Source organism: Phyllostomus discolor, chromosome 2, assembly GCF_004126475.2.
Source record: "Phyllostomus discolor isolate MPI-MPIP mPhyDis1 chromosome 2, mPhyDis1.pri.v3, whole genome shotgun sequence".
Lineage (NCBI taxonomy): Eukaryota > Metazoa > Chordata > Mammalia > Chiroptera > Phyllostomidae > Phyllostomus > Phyllostomus discolor.
The window spans coordinates 100,941,033-100,966,477 of NC_040904.2; the positions used below are offsets into that span (position 1 = coordinate 100,941,033).

A 25,445-nucleotide genomic window follows, 5' to 3' on the forward strand; every position below is an offset into this window, starting at 1 on the left:
TTTTGTTGATTTATTAATAATAGCCATTCTGACAGGTGTGAAGTGATATCTCATTGTGGTTTTAATTCCATACATAACACTTAGAGTATGATTCTCTTTTTAAATTATATTTATTTTAAGTATATTTTATTGATTATGTTATTATAGTTGTCCCATATTCCCCCCTCCCTTTACTCCCCTTGGTCCTGCACCCTCCCTCCTAATAGCATTCTCCCACCTTATTTCATGTCCATGGGTTGTACATATAAGTTATTTGGCTTCTCCATTTCTTATACTATTCTTGACCTCCCCACTGTCTATTTTGTACCTACCATTTATGCTTTTTTTTTTTCCGGTTTATATTGTTCTTTATTTTTAAAATATATTTTATTGATTATGCTATTACAGTTGTCCCATTTTCCCCTTCACTCCTCTCCCCCCTACCCACCCCTCCCACCCACATTCCCCCCCTTTAACTCATATTCATGGGTCATAAATTCTTTCGCTTCTACATTTCCCACACCATTCCTGCCCTCCCTCTATTTTCTATCTATTGTCTATGCTACTTATTCTCTATATCTTTTCCCCCTCTCTCCTCTTCCTACTTCCTTGTTGCTAACCCTCCATGTGATCTCCATTTCTGTGGTTCCGCTCCTGTTCTCTTTGTTTGCTTAGTTTGCTTTTGTTTTAGGTGTGATTGTCACTGACTATGAGTTTGATGTCTTTTTTAACTGTTCATATTTTTTATCTTCTTTTTCTTAGATAAGTCCCTTTAACATTTCATATAATAAGGGCTTGGTGATGATGAACTCCTTTAACTTGACCTTATCTGAGAAGCACTTTATCTGCCCTTCCATTTTAAATGAAAGCTTTGCTGGATAGAGTATTATTGGATGTAGGTCCTTGCCTTTCATGACTTGGAATACTTCTTTCCAGCCCCTTCTTGCCTGCAAGGTTTCTTTTGAGAAATCAGTTGACATTCTGATGGGAGCTCCTTTGTAGGTAACTATCCCCTTATCTCTTGCTGCTTCTAGAATTCTCTCCTTCATTTTTATCTTGGGTAATGTAATGATGATGTGCCTTGGCGTGTTCCTCCTTGGGTCCAACTTCTTTGGGACTCTCTGAGCTCCCTGGACTTCCTGGAAGTCTATATCCTTTGCCAGATTGGGGAAGTTGTCCTTTATTATTTGTTCAAATAACTTTTCCACTTATTGCTCTTCCTCTTCCCCTTCTGGTACCCCTATAATTTGGATATTGGAATGTTTAAAGGTATCCTGGAGGTCCCTAAGCCTCTCCTCATTTTTTTGAATTCTTGTTTCTTCATTCTTTTCTGTTTGGTTGTTCCTTTCCTCCTTCTGGTCCCTTCCATTCATTTGAAACCCAGTTTTCGTTCCATCACTATTGGTTCTGTGTGCATTTTTCTTCATTTCACTTATTGTAGTCTGCTTTTGTTCATCTAATTTATGACTAAAGTCCACCAATTCTGTGAGCATCCTGATCACCAGTGCTTTGAACTGTGCATTTGATAGGTTGGCTATTTCTTGGTTGCTTAAAAAGATTGGCTCTGGGGCTTTTAACTCTGTTTGAGCCATCTTTTTAATTTAATTTAATTTTTTTCCTTTGGTCTGGTCACACCTGTTATGTATGAGGGGTAGAGCCTTAGTTGTTCACCAGGGCGGGGCACCTCAGTTGCTAGGTTGTGATGTTGTATGTGGGGGCAGGGTCCAAGAGGGAACAATGGCGCCCACTCGGCTCTCACCAGGACTCCAGTCCCCCTTGCCGCTTCCCACAAGCAAATTGGGCCCCTGTCCTGCTGGCTCCTGGGTGGGTGGGCTTGTGCACCCTCTCAGACTCTGTGCGTTTCTCCAAGGAGCCTCCTGTGAGGCTGAGAGAATCTCCCGGCCTCAACTTCCACAGGTGTTTTCAATCCATGCCTTCAGGCTTTGTTTCCCGGCTCTGGGTCCCTGGGTTGTGCGGTTTGTGTCGAGCTGCCTGTTTTCACTTATTTTGTCTGTGTGAGAATGTGCAGCTGCGGACAGCCAGCTGCCTCGTGCGCCTCACTGGGTCTGCTAGTTGCCTTCCATGCCCAGGGTCTGCACTGGCCCGTCAGCTGCCCCTGCGCTTCTGGGTTCCGCCAACTGCGGTCTGCGCCCTGCACGCGTGTCTGCCAGCCACCGCTTTTTCCTGCCGGTACCCCTCGACCCCTCTCCGTAGGCCTCCGATTCTGCCCCTCCTTACCAGACTGGATGTATGGTATTCAGGCTTTCAGTTCATTTCTCTGTTCTGGTTGTTTTTCCTTTGTAAATTCTTTTTGTCCTTACTTTTGATTGCGTGAGGAGGTGCAGTGCGACCACCTATGCCTCCATCGTGGATCCTCTCTTCCCAGTTCTGCTTCTTATTCCCCATACTGTTTCCCCATTCTCCTCCTTCTCCCTATATACTGATAACCCTCCATGTGATCTCCATTTCTGTGATTCTGTTTCTGTTCTAGTTTGCTTGGTTTGTTTTTTGTTAGGTTAGTAGTTGATAGTTTTGTGTGTTGTCATTTTACCGTTCATATTCTTTTTCTTAGGTAAGCCCCTTTAACATTTCATATAGTAAGGGCTTGGTGATGATGAACTTTTTTTTTTTCTTTTTTTTTTAGAGAATACTTCCTTTATTTATTTATTTTTAGAGAGGGAAGGGAGGGAGAAAGAGAGAGAGAGAAACATGAATGTACATTTGCTGGGGGCCTTGGCCTGCAACCCTGGCATGTGCCTTGGCTGGAAATCGAACCTGCTATACTTTGGTTCGCAGCCTGCGCTCAATCCACTGAGCTACACCAGCCAGGGCTGATGATGAACTCCTTTAACTTGACCTTATCTGGGAAGCACTTTATCTGCCCTTCCATTCTAAATGATAGCTTTGCTGGATATAGAAATCTTGGATTTAAGCCCCTGCCTTTCATGACTTCTTTCCAGCCCCTTTTTGCCTGCAAGAATTCTCTTGAGAAATCAGCTCATAGTCTTATGGGAACTCCTTTGTAGGGAACTGTCTTCTTCTCTTGCTGCTTTTAAGATTCTCTCCTTATTTTTAATCTTGGGTAATGTAATGATGTGCTTTGGTGTGTTCCTCTTTGGGTCCAACTTCTTTGGGACTCTCTGAGGTTCTTGGACTTCCTGGAAGTCTATTTCCTTTGCCAGATTGGGGAAATTCTCCTTCATTATGTTTTCAAATAAGTTTTCCATTTTTCTTTGGCATCTCCTTTTGGCATCCCTATGATTTGGATACAGAAATGTTTAAAAGTGTCCCAGAGGTCTCTAAGCCTCTCTTCATATTTTGAATTCTTCTTTCTTCATTCTATTCCTGTTGAATATTTATTTCTTCCTTTTGTTCCAAATTGTTGATTTGAGTCCCTGTTTCCTTCCCTTTGCTGTTGGTTCCCTGTAAATTTTCCTTCATTTCACTTTTTATAGCTTTCACTTTTTCCTCTATTTTGTGACCTCACTCAACCATGTTTGTGAACATCCTGATTACCAGTGTTTTGAACTGTGCATCTGATAGGTTGGCTATCTCTTCATCATTTAGTTGTATTTTTTCTGGGGCTTTGATCTGTTCTTTTATTTGGGATATATATATATATATATATATATATATATATAATTTTTTTTTCTCTACACACCTGTTATGTAGTAAGGTGCAGAGCCTTAGGTGTTCACCAGGTAGGACAACCCAGGTCACTGCATCTTGATGCCATATGTGGGGGAGGGGTCTGAGAGGGAACAATGTGGCTTGCCCAGCCATTGGCCAACTTCCAGTCACTTCCTCCACTACCCACAAGGAAATGGGCCCTTCTGGTGCTGATTCTCAGGTGGGTGGGTTTTTGTATGTTTTAGGACTGTGTAGGCCTCTCAAACACTGTCTCCTCCTAGGGTGGGAGTTTGTCCTGCCACCTCAACCCCCACAGACTTTTTTCAGTCAGAGTTTTTGAGGCTTTATTTTCTCACACTGGAACCCTGGGTTTTGCAGTCTGCCTTACTCCCCAGTTGTTCCTCCCATTTTATCTGCATGAAAATGTCGGACCACCTGCTCAGCCAGATGCCACCTTGCTTACCCCGGTCCTCCCACCCTGGCTACCCATCTCCACCTCTCCTACCAGTCTGGATGAATGTTTCTTCTTTAAGTCCTTGGTTGTCAGACTTCCATACAGTCTGATTTCCTGGCACTTCTGTTTTTTTTTTTTTTTTTTTTTTTAATTTTAAATTTGTTGCCCTTCTTCGGGTTGTGCAAGGAGGCAAAGTGTATCTACCTACACCTCCATCTTGGTCGGAAGTCCCAGACTTATTGTTAATATATCAACTATAACAGCATTAAAAGTCAGAAAATAAGCATTGTCAGAAGTTAAGAGATTGTATTTCAGTATTGCAGGGGGGTTGAGTTAAACTAGTCAGTTTAGCTGGATTTGGCTTTCTTTTTATCTTCAAGGAACAATAGGCTTCAAATTACTTTTTAGCTGCAATTACATTGTGCTTAGAGTGGGGTCTGGAAAGCTGTTCTCAGTAGTCCTGCTACACCTTCCACTGTTAGCCACCCCTGTATGCTTTTGCCACAGAGGGGGTTCTGTCTCTATGTATTTTTTCCCTATCCCTGCCATTGTTTATCACTTGGTGCTGGACAAGTCTTGGGGACATGGGTGGTCTGTTGTCCTGATCCAGCCTAAATTTAGGGCCAGGTTTCTTCTTTTTGGGGTCAGGGTGGGGCCTCCTCAGTGTTCTTATTTTCTACCCCCTGGCAGTCAAATTGCCTCATGTCAGTGGTTGTTTTTTAGCGGGAAAGTTTCCTCCCCAGCATTTGCAGACCTCTAGTTTGTATTGGTGTAGAATTTCTAGGCCCAAGATTTCTGGGTTCTCCTAGGAGTGGAAGGTTTTGTGTCTATCACTCTCTCAGCAATGCTGGTTCTCTACTTGTGCTGGGGTCTAGTGTTTCCTATCCTGCTCCCAGGGACAGACAGATTTTGTTCCTATTCCTTTCTGACATACAGTAAAATTTTGTCTGAGCTTTGTGGGTAAGAGGACTTGCTGTTCTGTTCTTGCAGCTTGAAGGCTTTTAAGGCAAGGGTTTGTGAAAGTGGGTGATATGCTTTGAGCATGTCACCCCAGTAAGTAGCAGCCTACCACTTCATGTTTGCCTGCACCCCTAAGGGCACGTTTTAGGCCTCCTGCTTCCAAAGTTTCTTGTATTTGGTAGAGGTCTAAATTTTCCCATCTGAATCTCGTAGATATTATAAACTGACATCCTACCCCACACTTGGCCTTTAAGTAAGTTGCTAAAACTTGGTTTCCTATCCCACCACCTTTGTCTTCTATGCTCTACTGAAGATGAAATAGTTCATTTCACAGATGTTGAGTCCTGCCTCAATTTACTTGGTTGTTTTGAGGCTTCAGAATCTCATAAGGCTTGAAAAAGCATTCCTGTCATTTCTTTTGTTATGGTGGGAGGAACATTCTCGGAAAGCTTCCTACATTCCAAGTGAAACCATAACTCTCATCTGCTTATTCTTACATGTGAATTTTAGACATTTCTTTTTGAATTAGTAATAAAAATTATATTAGGATTTTTACTAGAATTTTACGAATGTCAAATTTAGTGGAATGGACATTACACTAGTTGGTCTTCCCATGTAGATAATACTGGTATTTTCAGAATTTTTACAAAACTTATTTATACAAAGCACACATTCCAGGTTCCTTTTATGGAGTCTATGATTTGTTAATTGATTTTAATTTAAATTCCATAGTTACAAACACAAATAGTGGTGGCTTATGCTATTGAAACAAAATTAAAGGTAAATAGGAACATCAGGAATTACTAGGTTGGAACCAAATAATCATATATGTACCTCAGGTCATAAAAGAAATTAAGCATTATATTTAGCTCTGAGATTCCTAGGAGATAAGACAAAAAGGGAAATAGTGGGATACAGAGTTCTCATAGAAAAAACAATTTTATCTGGAGAAATTTTTCTTGCATTGAATCCTAGGATTTTAAAATGTAGTTCCTTCTAGAAATAACAAGACAGAAATTTAGTTCAAACACTGTTTTGTAGAAAATAGTCAAATGTCCTTCAGGTGACCATTTCTTTTCCTTACCTTTAAAGGTTAGGAGCATACTTTACTCTATTAACAGAAAAATAGGAATTCTAATAATGAATGTGAAAAGTTCAAATAATCCTGACAAATTTTTCAGAACTGTTGAAAATATTTATTTCGAGAACGCCTTTAATTGGAAAACATCAGAAACAAAAAGAGAAATATCACATTTTATAAAAGCAGCAGAATAACATTCTGAGTTTAGTTCCACAAGAAAAGCTACCATCAATCTGTGTGTGGCCAGGGGTGGAGATGTGGAAAAAAATTTTAAACTTGAGATAGAGGTAGAAGATAATTCTTTGCTTGCTTCTTATAAATCTTATTTGAAGAACCTCTGAAAAACCATAAGTTAGGATAGGTCTAGTCTACTAGCATGCCAGAGGCAGAACCAATATAATCTCCTGAAATACAGGACTTGAATAATTCCTCAGGACAACTCCTTAAGGAGGTTTGGTGCCACCAATGAATAAAGTTCCTAACTCGACACTAAGCTCATCCTTTGGGACATCAATCTCATCTCCTGCTTCTTCCCCAAGCTTTTTCCACCAGGGTGCTTGTATATGCTTCAGAGTAGTAAGATGGTCCTGCTTGGCCTTGGCCACCACAGGTCTGGATCTACTTAGGAAGAGCTCGGGTTCTTTCCATTCTGCCTCCTTCAGATTTGGTGCCTCTGTGGTAAATAGAAAATAAAGAGGTGTGAATGGAAGAGTTCTGTACAAATAAGTAGGAACTTGAAAACTACTGAGGTGGAATTCTGCAAATGCAGGCAGGAACATGTCTAGATGATGGCACGTGACTGACTATTCCCAAGTTGTAGCTGTGGCTGGCAGCAATTGTACCCACCACCTCATTTTGTGTTTAAAAGAATAAAACAAGATGTAGGTTTATTTAAAATCAGGAATTTAAAAAACAATAGCAGAACTCCATTCTACAGAGGAGAGGCTCAGTTACAGCCACCTATCCATTTTTGCATTCAAAAATACAAAATTTGCAAGTAATGGCATTAAACAGAAGATGCTGGCTCTCTGCGCTCCATATATATAGTTCAAGTGTTTCAGAGAATGACTGAAACACTGAAGCTTCATGGACGGGATATCTCATTAAATATACTAGTAAGGATAACACAAATTAACTTTTGTGCAAGCCCTTCATTGAAAATTATAATGTGGCACTGCAACCACTGTTGCGATCTACTTCTAAAATATGATCAACAGCTTATGAGACTACATGACAGAATCCAGCTAATAGGTCTCAATAATCCTAAAGTTAATAACTTTGAGTTGATACACATGAATGATAGCAAAGCTAGGAAAGTAGTTAAGGAGGAGGTTATGGGACTTCCAGCCAAGGGAGAGACATAGGTAGACTTACTCGGCCTCCTTGCACAGCCACAAGGATAACAACCAATCTAAAAATAAGAAACAACTATAACTGCCAGAAAATCAAACTATATACAAGTCCAACAACCATGGATTTAAAGAAGCCATTTTTATCGAGACTGGAAGGAGGGGCAAAGAGGATGTTGTGTGGTTTGGCCAGGTGGCAGCAGGAGGCAGTGGCAGGGGCAGAATGGGAGGTCCCATGTTCATGTGCGGCAGACAAAAACCCAGAGGGACAGTGGGGAAGCGAGCAATACCAGCCCTAGGCAAGACTATGCAGCCCAGGGTTCCAGCGCCTGGAAAATAAAGTCTGCAAAAACCAGTGGGGGTTGGGACAGCAGAAAAAACTTTCAGTCTTTCAGAAGAGTCTGCTTAAAGGGCCCACAGGGTCCTAGAACATATGCAAACCCACCTACTCTGGGAATCAGCACCAGGGCAGCAGCTACAAGGGCACTAGTCGCTTACAGGAAGTAGGGGATGTGACTCGAAATAAGGTGAGAGCTGAGCAAGTGGCACTGTTCCCTCTCTGACCCTTCGCTCACATACAGCACCACAAAGTGGCAAAGTGGGTTGCACCTAAGGCTCCACCCCTTACAACATAACAGGTGCACCCACACCAGGAACCAAAGCAGCTCTACCTAACATACAGAAGCACATGGAGGCTGCCATATTGAGAAGACAAAGAAATATGGCCCACAGAAAAGAACAGATCAAAACTCCAGAAAAAAAACTAAGCAACACAGAAATAGCCAACCTATCAAATACAGAGTTCAAAACACTGGTGATCAGGATGCTCACAGAAATGACTGAGTATGGCTACAAAATAAAGGAAGAAGTAAAGGCTATACAAAGTGAAATAAAGAAAAATATACTGGGAACCAACAGAGAAGGGATGGAAACTGGGACTCAAATCAACAGAGCAGAAGGAAGAAATAAACATTTAGCTGGAACAGAAAGAAGAAACAAGTATTCAGAAAAAATGAGGAGAGGCTCAGGAACCTCTGGGACATCTCCAAACATGCCAATATCTGAATCATAGGGGTACTAGAAGGAGAAGAGAACAAGCAAGAAATTGAAAGCTTATTTGAAAAAATAATGAAAGGAAACTTCCCCAATTTGGTGAAGGAAATACACATACAGGCCCAGGAAGCTCAGAAAATCCCAAAGAGGGCCACACCAAGACATGTCAAAATTAAAATGCCAAAGGTTAAAAATAAGGAGAGAACCTTTTTTTTAAAAAAAAAAAGATTTTATTTATTTTTAGAGGGTAAGGGAAAGACAAAGAGAGGGAGAAAAACATTAATGTGTGGTTGCCTCTTGCATACCCCCACTGGGGACCTGGCCCAAAACCCAGGCATATGCCCTGACTGGGAATCATACCAGCAACCCTTTGGTTCACAGGCTGGCACTCAATCCCCAGAGCCACACCAGCCAGTGCAAGGAAAAAATCTTAAAAGCAGCAAGAGAAAAGGAGACAGTTATCTAAAAAGGAGTTCCCATATGACTATTAGCTGATTTCTCAAAAGAAACCTTGCAGGCAAGAACATGCTGGAAAGAAGTATTCCACGTCATGAAAGGCAAAGATGTACATCCAAGATTGCTCTATCCAGCAAAGCTATCATTTAAAATGGAAGGGCAGATAAAGTGCTTCCCAGATACGGTTAAGTTAAAGGAATTCATCATCACCAAGTCCTTATTATAGGAAATGTTAAAGGGATTTATCTAAGAAAAAGAAGATGATCAAAACTATGAACAGTAAAATGGCAACAAACTCACAATTATCAACAACAGAATCTAAAAAAAACAAAAATGAACTAAGCAAATGACTAGAACAGGAACAGAATCATAAAAATGTAGATCACATGGAGGGTTATCAGTGGAGAAGATTTAGGGGAAGAATGAGGGAAAAGGTACAGAGAAATAAGCATAATTGGTAGGTATAAAACAGACAGGGGGAGGTTAAGAAAGTATAAGAAATGGAGAAGCCAAAGGACTCACATGTACAACCCATGGACATTAAAAAAGGGGTGGGGATTGCTGGAAGAAATGGGGGTTCTTGGCAGAGGGACACAAAGGAGAAAAATGGGACAACCTGTAATAGCGTAATCAGTAAAATATACTTAATTTTAAAAAGGAGGTTATGGGATCTGTATCATTTGGGAACACTGTGTGCTGGTATGATCTAGAAATAGAAATTTTTGAGGAAAGGAGATGGACTGAAAGACCATTTCTGGTGTTTTTCTTCTGAAGATTTTGGATGTCATGAAATCATGTATAGGTTCCTTTTAGTAAAGACAAATAGAATGGGCACATACTTATTAACTGTTCAATGTTGGTGCTGATCTGTGCCTTCAGAGCCTCCCTGTGCAGCTGGGCTCTATCTTCTAGGGCTCTGCCCATGAAGTAGTGTTGCAGTCGTTCTTGGGCTTGGGAATGGAGCTCCCTGCTGGTCACATCTGACATCTGAGAGCCCTGGGAACAGAAGACATAAAAAATTGTCACAGGAAGGGCAAATGCACCAAAGTATGTTTCACCCAACCACTCAGCAGAGGTTACAGAATGCTTAACTGTCTCTCATCAACTGAATGTTATGACTGATGTCTACCTTCTACCTTGTCCAAGCATTTAAGCAGACTTTTAAAAGCAGTTTTAGATGAAAATGCAGGTGGGGAAGTTTCTTTTTGGTATGCTCGCTCCCAAGTGTCACTTCCTCACACAGTGTGGTTTACTGGGAGAAGAGGTAAGATTGAGAAACAGTGAAAATGACAAATGGTTTGGCAAAGAGACTGGCCTGGAAGAGAAGTAATAAGACGAAGCCTTTTGTTCTGGACACCACCTGATAAGACTATCTTGTGATAAAATTATCTTACTAATCTTACCCCTAAACTTATCTGATCCATAATGTTATGATTGCTTCAGATTTCACAGCAGGAGGGACAAAATCAGCCAAAGGACTGTTCTTTTGGCTAGTCAGCTAATTTAAAAATAACTTAATTTGGAGAATGAAATAATCTTAACAAAGCTGATAAACATTCCACTAGCACTAAAGTTCCAATCCCTGGGTCTTGGAAGTAGCTCTGTTCCAGCGAACACACTTTTCAGCCATGGAATTTAAACAGCTGTACTAGATTATGAATAAAGCAGCATTGCTTTTTAAACAGGAATATGCATTAGAATCACACACAGTGCATTAAAGAGAAAAAGGACACTGGAGACCTAAACATAAAAGCTAAAACTATAAAACTCTCAGAAAAGATGGAGGAAAAACTTCATGACATTGGATTTTGCAATGATTTCTTGCATATGACACCAAAGGCACAGGCTACAAAAGAAAAAACTGACAAACGAGACACTTCACCAAAACTAAAAAATTTTCGACATCAAAGGATGCTATCAACAGACTAAAAAGTAAGTCCAAATAATGGAAGAAAATATCAATATATGCAAATCATATATCTGATAAGGAATTAATGTCCAAAATATATAAAGAGCTCCTAAAATTCAACAATAACAACAAAAACCTGATTTAAAAAATTAACAAAGGCTCTGGCTGGTGTGGCTCAGTTGATTGAGTGTGGGCTGGGAACCAAAGGGTCACTGGTTTGATTCCCAGTCAGGGTACATGCCTGGGTTGAGGGCCAGGTCCCCACTGGGGGCCACATGAGGGGCAACCACACATTGATGTTTCTCTCCCTCTCTCCCTTCCCCTCTCTAAAAAATAAATAAAATCTTTAAAAAAAATTAATAAAGAACCTGAAAAGATATTTCTCCAAAAAAGATACAAAAATGGCCAATAAACACATGAAAAGATGCTTAAAATCACTAATCATTAGGGAAATGTAAATCCAGATTATAATACCATGTCACTTATTAGGATGTAAAACTAACATATTGGTGGGGATGTAAAGATAGTCTTGCTGATGCAGTATGGAACTTAACTGACTTGAAGCAAAGTCTCCTCCTGTACTACTGAGTATACCTCTAGGTCCTATGAAATTATATAGAAGACTCCAAATCCACTAACTCTGTGGTAAAGCAACTTATTACCTTATACTATCAGTCTATGTACTTATTCACCTGAGACTCTCTGTTGGTGAATGTAATGTACTAAAATAATGAAACAATGAGTCCTGGCTGGTGCGGCTCAGTAGATAACAGTGCTGGTCTGTGAACCAAAAAGTCACCAGCTCAATTCCTAGTCAGGGCACATGCCTAGGTTGTGGGCCAGGTTCCTGGTTGGGAGCATGTGACAGGCAACTGTTTCTCACACAAAGATGTTTCTCTCCCTCTCTGTCTCCTTCCCTTCCCCTATTCTCTATAAATAAATAAATAAATAAATATTTACTTTATAACAAAAAAGTATGATAAAATAAAATAATGTAACACTGACATAGCATAGAAGGCCATATACATACTGGATGTCTTCTGACATAGTCATCCACTTGTTGCTTCAGTTCAATCCTACGTGCATCAGTGAGTTCTCTGAATCCTTGCCAAGGAGTATATAGTTTCTTTTTCTTACGGCACTTTGCTAGGAATTTAAGAGTCTGGAAAAAAAAAAAAGATTCGTGATTTTTCTTCCCTAACAGAACTACTTTCTTTCTACAACATATGGTAGCAACAGTACTGCAACAGTTGCTAAACTGACTGTGTATGAGGAAACAGATGGGACTGTGATAGGGGCGAGAGAGAACAATGACTTTTTAATTACATTCTTCTGTAGTGTTTTAGTATTTTAAGAGGATACATTCCTGTATTATTTGTATAGTAAGCAATAAAGAGGAAAAAACGGAAAATAAGCATTGGGTTCTAGTCTCAATTCCAGTTCCTTGTAAGTGTATGATTTGGGGCAAGTCACTCATATCCATAGGACAGAAAACAGCAACCCTAATTCTACTTAGCCTACAGGGGTGGTAAAGATCAAAGAGACAATCTAGAAGTAAAAGCTTTATAACTGATGTTCTTCCTCACGTCCTTTAGAATGAACTTCTGATAAAACAGGAAATCTTGTTAAGAGGCAAGATTTGGAGACAAATTTGAAATTATTCTGCCCAATGTTTTTATTCTTTTCCCTTCTTTGTAATTTTTATTTCCATTGAAATTATAGGTTCACATTGTTTAAGGCAGAAGTTTTCAACACTTTTCATCTCATGGCACACATAAACTTACTACTAAAAGTCTGTGGCACACAAAAAAATTGGGTTAATATTTCAATATTATAACTATATAAAATATAATATTTTTTCCATAGGAAAAGGCTGTTGTGCTGGCTGCTGTCATTTTTTTTTTATTTGACAATTTAAGGGAAAAGCAGTCAGTACCCCTGACTAAATTCAGGTATTGCATGTTTTAAAAGTTCTTGTGGCACACCAGTTGTACTTGCTCTGTTACACCAGTTGAAAATTGCTGGTTTAAGGAAAGACCCGGAAAATCCAGCTCACTGCCTATTTTTGAATGGGTTGTGAGTTAAGAATGTTTTGGATTTTTCTTACATTTTATATGGTTACAAAGTTTAAAAGGAAACTTTTGTACATATGAAAATTATATGAAATTCAAAATTCAGTCTACAAATAACGTTTTACTGAAACGCAGTCACATTCATTTGTTTACATATCATCTACAGCTTCCAACTGTAGAGTTGAATTGCTATAGACTGCATGGCCTGCAAGGCCTCAAATATTTTACTGTTTCATGCTTTGCCCAAATAATTTATTGATGTAATTCTATTGTGTAAAGTGTCAGTTTTAAAAGAATTAACAAAAACACTATATTTCTCTGCCTACTTACTGTGTTCCCTCCCCACAATGCGACTTTTAAGTCTTTCGGGTTTCTTTTGATGCTTACCTCCATCTACTTTTCTGTGATTTTTCAGATATAGGTATTATCCATGAACTCTCTTGTATGGAAACAGAGACTTAGCTCTTTCATTGCTTGTACTCCTACATACTTTCCATGTCACCAAACATCAAATATTAGTTACACAATAATTACGGTGTTGTAAAATACAGCATAGGGAATATAGTCAATAATATTGTAGTGACTATGTATGATGCCAGGTTGGTACTTGAAATACTGGGGGAATCACTTTGTATAATATATGACTGACTAACCACTATGCTGTACACCTGAAACTAATACAAAATAATATTGAATGTAAACTGTAAGTGAAAAATAAAATTAAAAAAATAAATTATATCATAGTTTCAGTAAATCAATGTTCATGTTTATACAATTATGACTACATAAAGGCTATTAATTTTTGAATATAGTATATCATTACTTTTCCTTTCTTGTATATTTTTTATTTTCATTGGAATTAATAACTTATTGTTTTCCTGTGCTTAGTTTTCTATGTACTTATCACTGATTATATATCACAAACTCTGCTCTGTCAGTATGTTAAAGCACATCAGGCATTCTACCAAATTCATTTTGTTGGAAAGTTTTCTGGAGCTTTCTGATGTGCTCCAATTTGGATTGATAGCTCTCTATGGCTGGTGCATAGCTAGCTGTCATCCTGAGATCTCATTCACCATCATCTTGGTGGCTCCTTTTCATCTGTTTCCTGAATTCTACGCTGTTTTATTTTTTGGGTATTCCTTTGTTTTAGTGACTTTGTGATGAGAGACTACAACTTTAGTTTACATTTACCTTTAACTGATGATTTAGTTGCATGTGGAATTCTAGTTGGAAATCATTTTTGCTCAAGCATGTCACAGCCTTACTAGAATGGCTTTTCACTGCCAATGATGCCATAGATAAGTACTTTTGTCTCCAGTGTATTTCACAGTAATGTAAAATAAATGTAATGTGTCTCTGTTATTACATTGGACATTTAGTCAGTCTTTTAGTCTAAAATTCATGACTTTCAGTTTGGAAAATCTTGAATTATTTGATATCCTCTCCTTAGGTTTTCTTTGTCATTTGCTTCAAATGTTGGGCTGTTTGACCTCCTGGACTGGTTATCTTTTCTTTTTTGCCCTGCTTTATAGATTTCTCAAACCTTTTTCCCTAACCCTTTTATTACATCTTTTATTTTTTTTTCTGTTAAATTTTATTCTATTTTTTTCTCCTTAGAAGCATCCTGGTTTTATTATTTTCTTTTAGCTGAGGAAATAACAGATTTTTAAAAGGTTTACTTATCCTTGTAATTTCTCTATTTCTACCAAGTTGTTGTGTTCAGCCTTAGCTCTCCTCAGACTTCCTGTGATACTTTCAGCTGATATTTAAGAGAGAGCACTAAAAAGATGTTCAGAAATTCTGAGCAGGTAGGTGGGTAGGGTTTATCTACTGCGTACATCAATGTAGGGCTACTGAATTGAGTGGTTTCACTGGAGTACCTGATTGTGAGTATACTTATGACTTTTCCCTTGGGCTATTCAGATTTCCCAAAGAAAACATATTCAATCTGCTGTATGTAGGAAATCAGCCTGGCTGACAGCACCCAGAAAGCTGAGATGAAAGAAAGGGCTAGTGGTCTTTACATTCAGTATGTAAAATTTCCCTTATAGCCCTGTCTTTTTAGTATGGCACTCAAGCCTTCAATTGTACTTGCACCCTTCTGTTGAGAGATCCTCTTATTTACCTTTGATTCTTCCATTTCTTCATTTTTCTTGCATGCTTCTTCTGTCTTTACCTCTTGTTTTTAGCACCATCTTTTTTTTTAAGTTTAGTACCAAAACTTTTGAAACGTTTTCTGAAAAAGCTGAGTACCAAAAATTTTAGTACCAAGTTTTAGGCTTATGACGCTATGCTGAGAACTGCAGAGCAAATGTTCCAAAATAGAGGAATCTCTGCCCTTAGAAGAGAAAAGCCCACCTTGATGTTTCTCTCTTTTCCTCATTCTTTGTCATTTCAGGACTTTGTGAAATTGTATTTAGTTCCCAAGTTTTATTTGTTTTCTCAACTGCCAATGGTGTGTTTCACTAAGTGCTTTTGTGGTTGGTCTGTGATGGATATGTGTAATGACACAATAGTACTTTTCTGCTTATAATCAAGTAGCAAGAATTAACCATCACATTCTGCCTTAGCGACCAAATACATACTAGCAACCATTACCTTCCTTGTCAACTTCTTAAAAGATGAGAATGCAAGAAAAGAAAATCCTGCAGCATTAAGAGGGAAAAGGTAGCTAACTTCAAATTAAATTCCAACACTATACCACTACAGAGAATTCCAATTTGTCTATATAAGTAAAGATGTTAAATTTGAACTTAGCAATTCTACATAGGGTTTTCTCAATTTTTAGCTACCTAAAAAGCAATGCCCCTGCTTTTGCACAAGGTAGGGGATGAACAAAAAATAAACAACAGTTCTAGCCTTTTTTGGTGAAGGACACTAATAACCAGTTCCTCCTGACGGACGAGTTAAACGAAATGATAATCCTACTTTTTCCTCTGTGAAACTGATGAGTAATTATTTCCTTTTCTTTCTAATCAAGGTCAACTGCAGTGGCAACAAAACTATAGGGTGGGCCCTGGCTGGTGTGGCTCAGTGGACTGAACACTGGCCTGAGAACCAAAGGGTCATGGGTTTGATTCCTAGTTAGGGCACATGCCTGGGTTGTGGGCCAGATTCCCAGTAGGGGGAGCACAAGAGGCAACCACACATTGATGTTTCTTCCCCTCTCCTTCTTCCTCTTTTCCCATCTCTGAAAATAAAATATTTAAAACAAAATACAGGGTGGGGCAAATGTAGGCTTACAGTTGTTAGTATGCGAAACAAGAGTTCATTTTTGTATTATTATTTATTAATAACTGTATTATTTTCCATATGAACTGTAGACCTACTTTTGCCCCACCCTGTATAATGAATGTTATATGTGTAGCTTTAAATTATGTAGTAGACACATTAGAAAAGTACAAAAAATGTACTTGAACAATAAAAAATTAAAAAGAAAGTAAAAAGAAAGAGGTCAAATTAATATTTTGCATAGTTACATAAACATAACTCAAATATGTAAAATATTAGCATGTCAACATAAAATCAGTATAAAAAGTTATTAGTGAAATATTTAACACTCTTTTTTTTTCCCCATAGTAAGTTTTCAAAATCTGATGGGTACTTTACACTTACAACACATTTCAATTTGGATGGCTACATGTAAATATCAATAGCCACATGTGGTTATTGGTTACTGTACTGGAAAATACAAATCCAACTAAGTGTATGTCTTAGAAATGGATGCTTAAAAATGTGGCAAATGTGTCCTTTACTCACCATTGCCCTGTTCTAATTTTCCCTAATTTCTTTTTTTCTTCCCTGCCTGTACTGTCATTTTTCTTTCTCTTTTCCCTCTTTGAAAGTAATCTTCTTTCCTTTTCTATTTTTTGACTAGCTTTGCTCTGGCTTCACTGTTACTTTTATTTATTTTTGATTTTAGAGAGAGGGGAAGGGAGGGAGGAAAGAGAGGGAAAGAAACCCTGATGTGAGACAGAAACATTGATTGGCTGCTTCTTGTACCCATCCTGGCCAGGGATCAAGCTCACAACCCAGGCATGTGCCCTGACCAGGAATGAAACTGGCAACATTTGGGTTTGCAGGATGACACCCAACCAACTGAGCCATGCAGGCCAGAGCTTCACTGTTATTCTTAGTAGCGAGTTGCAAAGACTATAAATATGATCTTCACCCATACCTTTTCTACCTTCAGTGGAGACCTATTCCTCTTTTTGGGTGGTTAAGCCATATTCCTCTTTTTGGGTGGTTAAGTTGCAAAGCAGAGCTGATGAATTTTGTTCCTCTTATGCCAAAGGAAAGTGTGAAAGCCAAAACAACTTTGCCTGCACAGCCCTCAGATCTTTTCCTATGCCGACCCCTGCTTTTCTGTCAAAGTAATAATGGTTGATAAATTAAGGTATCTCACTTTAGGGTAAATGCCCTTTTACAAAGTATTGGGCTTATCTAAACCAGGCAAGGTAGTTAGTCAACTCAATAAGGACCCTGTTGATTATCTGACAGGGAAGAGTTTTAAAAAGGAGGTTGCCGTGAGGTAAAAGTATTAGAACGGACACAAGGGGTCCTCTAAAGGAAATGTCTCCAATGCTGACATCCATGAGTTAATCCTTAGATGGCCTTGCTTAGCAGAGGGTTCATATCAGGTGTTGGTGTGATTCAGCAGTGGTACAGGACTGTCTGATGCAGGTATAGCCTGAGATTAAAAGTCTGAGGAAGGAGGTGGCAAACATCTCTTCCTATTTTCCTAAAACTGATCTTAGCCTTTTTTTTTAATGGTTTAAAAAAAATCTTTGTAAAAGGTTAATCAGAGAATTCAGCAAAGAAACTGTTCAAAATCTATCACTGTGTAATACCAAAATTGGCCTGATATTCAACAAGCGGTTGTAAAACTCTCTAGGGGTTGTAAGAACACCTCTCTATGGTTCAAAAATTATAATGATCTCATTATATCAATACTTTACCTGTGCATTAAAAAAATCAAATATGACATACTGTACTTGCAATTTATAAACCACTTTTCAATGTATTAGGTCATCTGATCCAAACAACAACCAAATGAAAATGGTAGGGTAGACATTCATTCATATATCAAACACATGCCGAGAGCTGACAACAATAAATAAACTTAATTCCTTATACTTGAGGTGCTCACAGCTCAAGTAAGAAAGAAAAAAAATTAACAAATAAACATTGCTGTACATCATAAATGTGTATAAGGGTCTATGAAAATGCTAGGGACTGAGTATCTAAAGTGGTAAGAAGATTCTTCTTTTATGGAGGAGAAACTATGGCTCAGGAAAGCTAAGTGACCTGACCAAGACTTCACAGGAGGTAAACAGCAATGTTTTTGCCTCCTAATCCAGTATTCTTTTTACTACATCAGACTCACTGCTCTCTGAAGTATGACAGCTGCTTTATACTCCACGAGAGATGGCTTCTGTTGGAGAAAAATTTTCCTTTCCCTGTACCCTCTCCAATGTTTCTGGATAATCAATGCTGATTTCTCTTCTATTTCCCGATTATGTTTTTCCACCTGACCTAAAAAGAGGATAGACACCATTACAACCTACTGACCTCTATGCTGAATCAAATTCTGGAATTAGGACAATGATAGTAACAAAAATATTGCAGTCCTTTTTTTAAAAAGAATACTTTTCACTTATTTTCCCAATTCTATTATTTTACAAGGGTTCAAAGATTTCAGAAACAAAGAACTCCAAAAGGTTTCTCAGATTTTAGATTACACAGCTTCTTTGGAGAAAAGATTCATAAAATGTTTTGTGTCACAGAAAAAAAAAGGCTGAAAATCCAATAGCAAGAACATTTAGAAAAAAGAATCAGCAGTATATGGTTAGAAAGTCATTTAGTACTTCCAGAGGGAAAGGGAAAAACAGATCTATGTGTTATCTGTGTTTCCAAATTTCTCTTTAGTCAATGACTTGGTTTAACAGATGACTTTGTTTTCACTTTCTGGAAGTTGGTTAGTATATAGCCCAGGGTTCACAGCAGCTAACTGATAGAATACGGCAGTAGAAGGTAATAATAAAAAGGGGTGTATTTGAGATAGTATGAAAAATTGATAGGATTTAATGACCAACTGAATGTAGCAAAAAGAGAGGGAAAAAACTCTAGGTTGTTTCACGGATGGGAAACTGAGCAGACTATTGGTACAATTACCTGAGATTGGAAATACAGAGAGAGGAAATTAGAAGGGGGGATATCAGGACTAGATTTTGGGATGTTTGTGGCTAGCTAAATAAAACTACCCAATAGGCAGCCGGTTACAAAGCTATGTTGTCCAATATAGTCAACATTAGCCAAAAAATAAAAAATAAAAAAAAAAAGCTACTTAAGTTTAAATAAAATAAAGTAAAAAAACTCAGGCCCTCAAGTACACTCACTAGCCACATTTCAAGTACTTGAGCCACTTCTAGCCAGTGGCTAAGTTTGGACAGTACGAATACAAAACACTTCATTTTGTTTTGGAGGGAGGGTGAGAGTGGATTTCAGAGTGCTTAACAATCAGTTAGTAGTTGAGGCTATAGTCATGGATATAATACCACAGGAAGAGCAGCCTGAGAATAATAGGGTAGAGATGCAACACTGAGAAGCAGCTATATTTATGGAAAGGTAGCAAAATAGGAAGCTAGTAAAGGACACCGGAAATGAGTAGTAGGAAGGAAGAACAAAAAAAGACCGAGAAACCAGTCAGATCTCTCAGACTACACTTTAATATGAATTTCAGCTTAGTGTGTCAAAGGTGACAAGAAGGTGTCACAAGGTTTGTACTGGGGTATGAGTATAGTTTCTGATGGTGGAATGGTGATATTCTAACTCCAGCTGTCAATTCACGGGATTCTTTCTCTATGTCATTGACATCTATCTTTAAGAATATGTTTGCCCATTTCACTAATTTATCTGAAATACAGGAATAGAAAAATTAGTGGAGAGATAGCTCATTATCAAGCAATAGGCTTTAATAAGAAAACCAGTAACTTTTTTTTTAATTCAAGAGATTTAATAAGGTTTATCTTACTAAAAAGGAAAAGGCCCAAATTTTAAAAAAGAAATCACCAAGTATCTAGGAAATTTGGTTTATTATAAGATACCCTAAACATTCTTACACTTATAAAATTGATACTGCTACCCACCTGGATGAACTATTTCAAGCATACTCAGCCGTAGTTCTCGGGAAAGTCTCATGGCTCTCTGTCTTTGAAGCTGCAGTTGTAATCTGCGGTCCTCTTCTTCCTTCTGCCTATTTAGCTCCAGTAATATCTTTGCTCGTTTAGATCTGTGATGGAAACAGTAAGTACCATATACACAATTTTCATAAATCCTATGTCCACTCAGAAGTATATGAAAAATGCTTAAACTCATTAATAATCATATAAATACAGACAGAAACATTTTCTTAACATAATTCCTAGTGTTGTTGGAGTATAATGAAATGAATTTTCACATGCTGTTGCTATATAACCTTCCTGGAGAAATATTTTAAAAACATATCAAAGCCCTAATGTTAACCAATTAATGCCATTTCTAATAATTTTCTTAAGTAAAACCTGATACGTGTGTGAAGGTTTATGTTCATAGATGTTCTCCATAGCACTGCAACGTAACAAGTTGAAAACAAACTATATATCCCACAATAGTGAGTTGGATAAATAGTGGTTCATTCACTGGATAGGTACTATGAAAAAAAAAATTTTTTTTCAAAGAATTCAGTAACATGGGAATACATCAACCATCTAATGCCAAGTGAAAATAAAATCAGGACATAGAAAAGACCCATATTCTATTAAAACATATATAGTTATAATACCTATATAGGAAAGTAAATGATTAAAAACAAAAATTTCTACAGGGATCTACACTGCATGGAATGATTATGGATGATTTTAATTTTCTTTATATGTTTACCTATTTCTCAATTATTAATGTTACTTTTATAATATGTGGCCACAAAATTTTATTTAATTAGTATTTCTGCATTATCTGCTTTTACTCACCAAACTTTCTCCTTAGCCATTTCCAGCCAGGTTTGAATGCTTCCTACATCACTATGTAAGGGGATCACATATATCAGTCTCTAGTAAACATACTATACTCAAAAAGCCTTCAGATAAACACAGAAAAGAGAAATCAAAGAGGATAAGAAGAGAAGCAGAATGCAGTATTTATCTCTATAGACTTAATTTGCATGTACCTCACTGAAGAACATTTGCTGTCTCTTAGATTCTTATAATTAAACTGCCAACAAATGTGGTACCTTGGCTATAGCTTTGTAGTCTTAAAAGGCAGACACAAGCCCTGGCTGGTGTAGCTCAGTAGACTGAGCACCAGCCTGGGAACTGAGAGGTCATAGGTTCAATGCCCAGTCAAGACATATTCCTGGATTGTGGGACAATGTTTCTCCCCGTCTCTCTAAAAATAAATAAACAAGAAAAGGCAGACATAATGGTGTAGAGAGGGTTATATTTTTTAACTCAATTTCTTTTGAAAAAATCAGGAACAATTAGGCATAAGACAACTTTAAAATAAAATATTTTAAGATAAAAAATATTTTAAAGTAGAGAAGAACTCAAAATAATTTTGATAACATTTCATGTTTGTTGTTTTCTTTCAATTTCTTAACTGCTACCAATTACAATTTGTTTTCTTTGGTTTTACACTTAGGCCTAAGTGAGAGGTTATTTGTTTCAAAATGTCTTTCTTGATCATTCCAAGATGGCTGTGAACTGGTAGAAGCTACACTCATATCCTCTCAGCTCCAAACTGGACTTGTAGTTAAGTTATAGAGCAATCAACCTAAATAACCAACTGAAAGCTAGTTGAACAAAAGTATTATAACCAAGGGTTTACAAAAAAGCCACACAGAGACTATTAGGAAGCATGGAGACATGGAAAGGGCTGGCCCCTGCACCCAAGTGAGGCAGTTGAGAATCTGGAGGGATATCTTGGCTACAAAAGTACCCCCTGAAGAGTGGGGGGTCTCAGCCCCATGCTGGATCCCCAACCCATGGCACCAGAGCTGTGAAGTGCACCAGAATCAGGAAAAGGAACTCACATAACATGTGGCAGTGAAAATCAATGGAGGTTCTGTCTGCCTAGGAGGGAAGGGAATATGCTTGAAACCCAAGTGCTCTCTTAAAGGGCAACACACAGAATCTTGATCTTGGACACTTACCAAGGGCTCTGGTAGAGGGAAGACAACTAAGCTCATGTGACAGTTATAATGAGATCTGCGTGATATGGCCACAAGGAAAGATCTGGAGAGTCAGCCACAGAGGTCTGAGGTCCCTGTGCTGAGTCCCTATCCCATACTACACTCAGACACCATTTCCCCAGGATCGAGCACTCGTATTCTTATAGCACCAGCCTGGGAACTGCATTAACCCATCCTCCAACTACTGTTGGTACCACCCAGCTGAACTTGAGTCCTGCAGGAAGGTCTTTCTGTTGGCTGCACACAACAAGGATGTTTGATGTGCTCTTTTTCTGGAGAAACTCTTGGCAGGCACTCGAGCACTGAGCTGTGTAGTTTTGGAACAGGGGCCATTCTTCTCTTCATTGTGTGCACAGATGTAGCACACAAAAGTGTAACAGGAGACTCATTTGACCTGTCCTACCAACTCCCACTGCCCCATGCTGCTGCACTTGCTCCTGCAGAAGGACTGGCTGGCTGGCTATACCCAAATGGAACCTGTGTTGTACTCCTGCTGGAACAATTAGGGGCAGAGATTCGAAAAGAGACTCAGTGGAATGGCTCTGGAGTAGGGGCCACTTTTCCAACACTGAGTGCCTGCTCATGCTACTCCCAAGCATGAGACCCACGAGCCCTGTCTTCCTGACACAAGTTGCCCACCCTATTGAGCGTGTGGCTCATGGAAGAGACTGAAGGCTGTGGCCAGCCTGGGCCCATTCTATAGTCTGTCTTCGGGAGGTTCTTGAGGAAGACCAGTTAACCTCAGCAGATAGTGAAGCAGTGCGCGGGTAGAGGCAAATCTTGGGGTGCCTTTGGCCTTTAACTGATCTGCCCCTGCTGCGAAGCTGGGTGAAGCCAACCCTTGTATACAGCTTGGCCCCTTCCATGTGGGTCTCTACTGGCCCAGTAGAGGCAGCTACAGTGAATCACATGATAGCTCCAGATAGGTGGCCAAAGGCTGGTTATAGGCAGCATCTGACACTGACATTCCTGCAACCCCACCAAAGTGACCCAGAACCAACACAACCAGTGGTGGGCTTCAGGCCACACCAAAGCTCGACCTAACTAACCATACAAGAGAGACGCCCAAAGGCAGATCCTGGCAGGCACTAGACCCTGCTAGGGACAACTCTACCTTGGCGGGCAACCCCTGCACAGTGGCTCATACACTGTAACCGAGGTCAACTGTTATAGTCAGCCAGCCTGAAGGTTAACCCTACCCACAAATGGGCCAACAGCATTCAAGACTCGACTATAATAGGAGGGTACACACAACTCACGCAAGACACATTCCTGGAGCATCTAGCTCAAGTGAACTGGAAGACTGTGCCACTGAGCCCCACAAGACACCTACAACATAAAACCACAGAAACAAGTTTGGGAGTCATAGCAGATATACATAATATACTGAGATAAAAAAAGGCAGAAAATGAGGAAACAAACATGCCCCAAGTGAAAGAACAGAAATCCCCAGATAAGGAATTAAATGAAATAGAAGCAACAAAGACACCAGATGCAGAGTTCAAAACAATGGTTATAAGGATACTCAAAACTTTAGGGAAAAGTGATCTCAGTGAGAACTTAAAAAAGGAGATAGGAGGCAATAAAAAAGACATAGAAACTATAAAAAAAGAAAAACAGGAATACAATATCTAAAATAAAGAATACACTAGAAAGAATCAACAACAGGTTAGATAAAGCAGAGGACTGAATCAGCAATTTAGAGGACAAGATAACAGAAAACATGCAAGCAGAGCAGGAAAAATAAAAAAGAATTTTAGTAAGCGATTAAAGTGTACAAGACCTCCAGCACAACATCAATCATAACAGCTTCCACACAATAGGAATACCAGAAGGAGAAAGGAGAGGTCAAGAGATCAAGAATCTGTTTGAAGAAATAATGGCTTAACCTGGTGAATGAAAAAGACATACCTGTTCAAAAAGCACAGAGAGTCCCAATCAAGATGAACCCAAAGAGGCCCACACCAAAACACATAAAAATTAAAATAGCAAATGTTAAAGACAAAGAAAGAATCTTAAAAGCAGTAAGAGGAAAGTAGTTACTGAAAAGGAGCCCCATAAGACTGTCATCTAATTTCTCAACAGAAACCCTTCAGGCCAGAAGGGACTGGCATGAAATATTCCAAGTAATGAAAAGCAAGGAGCTATAACCAAGACTACTCTATCCAGTAAGGCTATCATTTAAAAATTGAAGGTAAAGAGCTTGCTAAACAAAAAGAAGCTAAAGGAGTTCATTACAACCAAACTAGTCCTACAAGAAAGGTAAAGGGTCTTCTTTAAGGAAAAAAAAAAAAAAACCTCTTGAGGAATATTGTTATAAAGAACAAAACGGCAATAAATACATACCTGTCGATAATTTTAAATGGAAACAGATTAAATTCTTCAATCAAAAGACATGGGATTGCTGAATGGATAACAAGACCCATATATATGCTATTTATAAGAGACCATCTCAGGACAAAAGATACACACAGGCTGAAAGGGATGAAAAGAAGATTTTGTACATGAAACAGCAATACTTCTATCAGACAAAACAGACTTCAAAACAAAGGCCATAACAACAGACAAAAAAGACATTACATAATACTAAACACACAACAAAAGGATATACCCCTTGTAAACACTGAGTAACCCAATATAGGAGTCCTTAAACATGGACTAAAGGGAGAGACTGACAGTAATATAGTCATAGCAGGGGATTTTACCACCCCATTAACATAAGTGGATAGATCTTCCAGACAAAAAAATCAACAAGGAAACAGCAGCCTTAAACGACACACTACACCAGATAGATTTAATTGTTAGTGAAAATGCAGATTGGTGTGGCCACTGTGGAAAGCAGTATGAAGTTTTTTCAAAAAATTAAAAATAGAACTGCCTTCTGACCCAGGAATTTCACTTCTGGGAATATATCCAAAGAAATCTAAAACACTATTTGAAAGAATGTATGTTCCCCTATGTTCATTACATTGTTATTTATAATTGCTAAGATTTGGAAGCAGTCCAAGAGCCCATCAGTGGGTGGGTAGATAAAAAAGCTGTGGTAGATTTACACAGTGGACTACTACTTGGCTGTAAAAAAGTGAAATCTTACCTTTTGTGACATCATGGATGGACCTGGAGAGTATTACACTAAGTGAAATAAGCCAGTTAGGGAAAGATAAGCACCGTATGATCTTACTTGTATGTGGCATCTAATGAACAAAATAAACTAATAAAACAGAAACGGATTCATAGCTACAGAGAAGACTGTCAGCCGTCAGAGAGGAGGGC

General features: G+C 38.6%; 1 protein-coding gene across 4 annotated transcripts in view; it reads right to left on the reverse strand.

Annotated features, from left to right (window-relative positions):
- Positions 1-6,196: 6,196 nt before the first annotated feature.
- Positions 6,197-25,445, reverse strand: part of IQCB1 (IQ motif containing B1) — a 51,228-nt gene continuing 31,979 nt past the window's right edge. For all 4 annotated transcript variants that reach the window (XM_028504545.2, XM_028504544.2, XM_028504546.2 and 1 more), the window contains 5 exons: positions 20,095-20,237; positions 18,333-18,481; positions 11,902-12,033; positions 9,802-9,958; positions 6,197-6,777 (listed from right to left, as the gene is read on the reverse strand). In XM_028504545.2, coding sequence (XP_028360346.1) covers positions 6,548-6,777; positions 9,802-9,958; positions 11,902-12,033; positions 18,333-18,481; positions 20,095-20,237 — 811 coding nt within the window. In that variant the 3' untranslated portion in view covers positions 6,197-6,547. The remainder of the gene's footprint in view (positions 6,778-9,801; positions 9,959-11,901; positions 12,034-18,332; positions 18,482-20,094; positions 20,238-25,445) is intronic.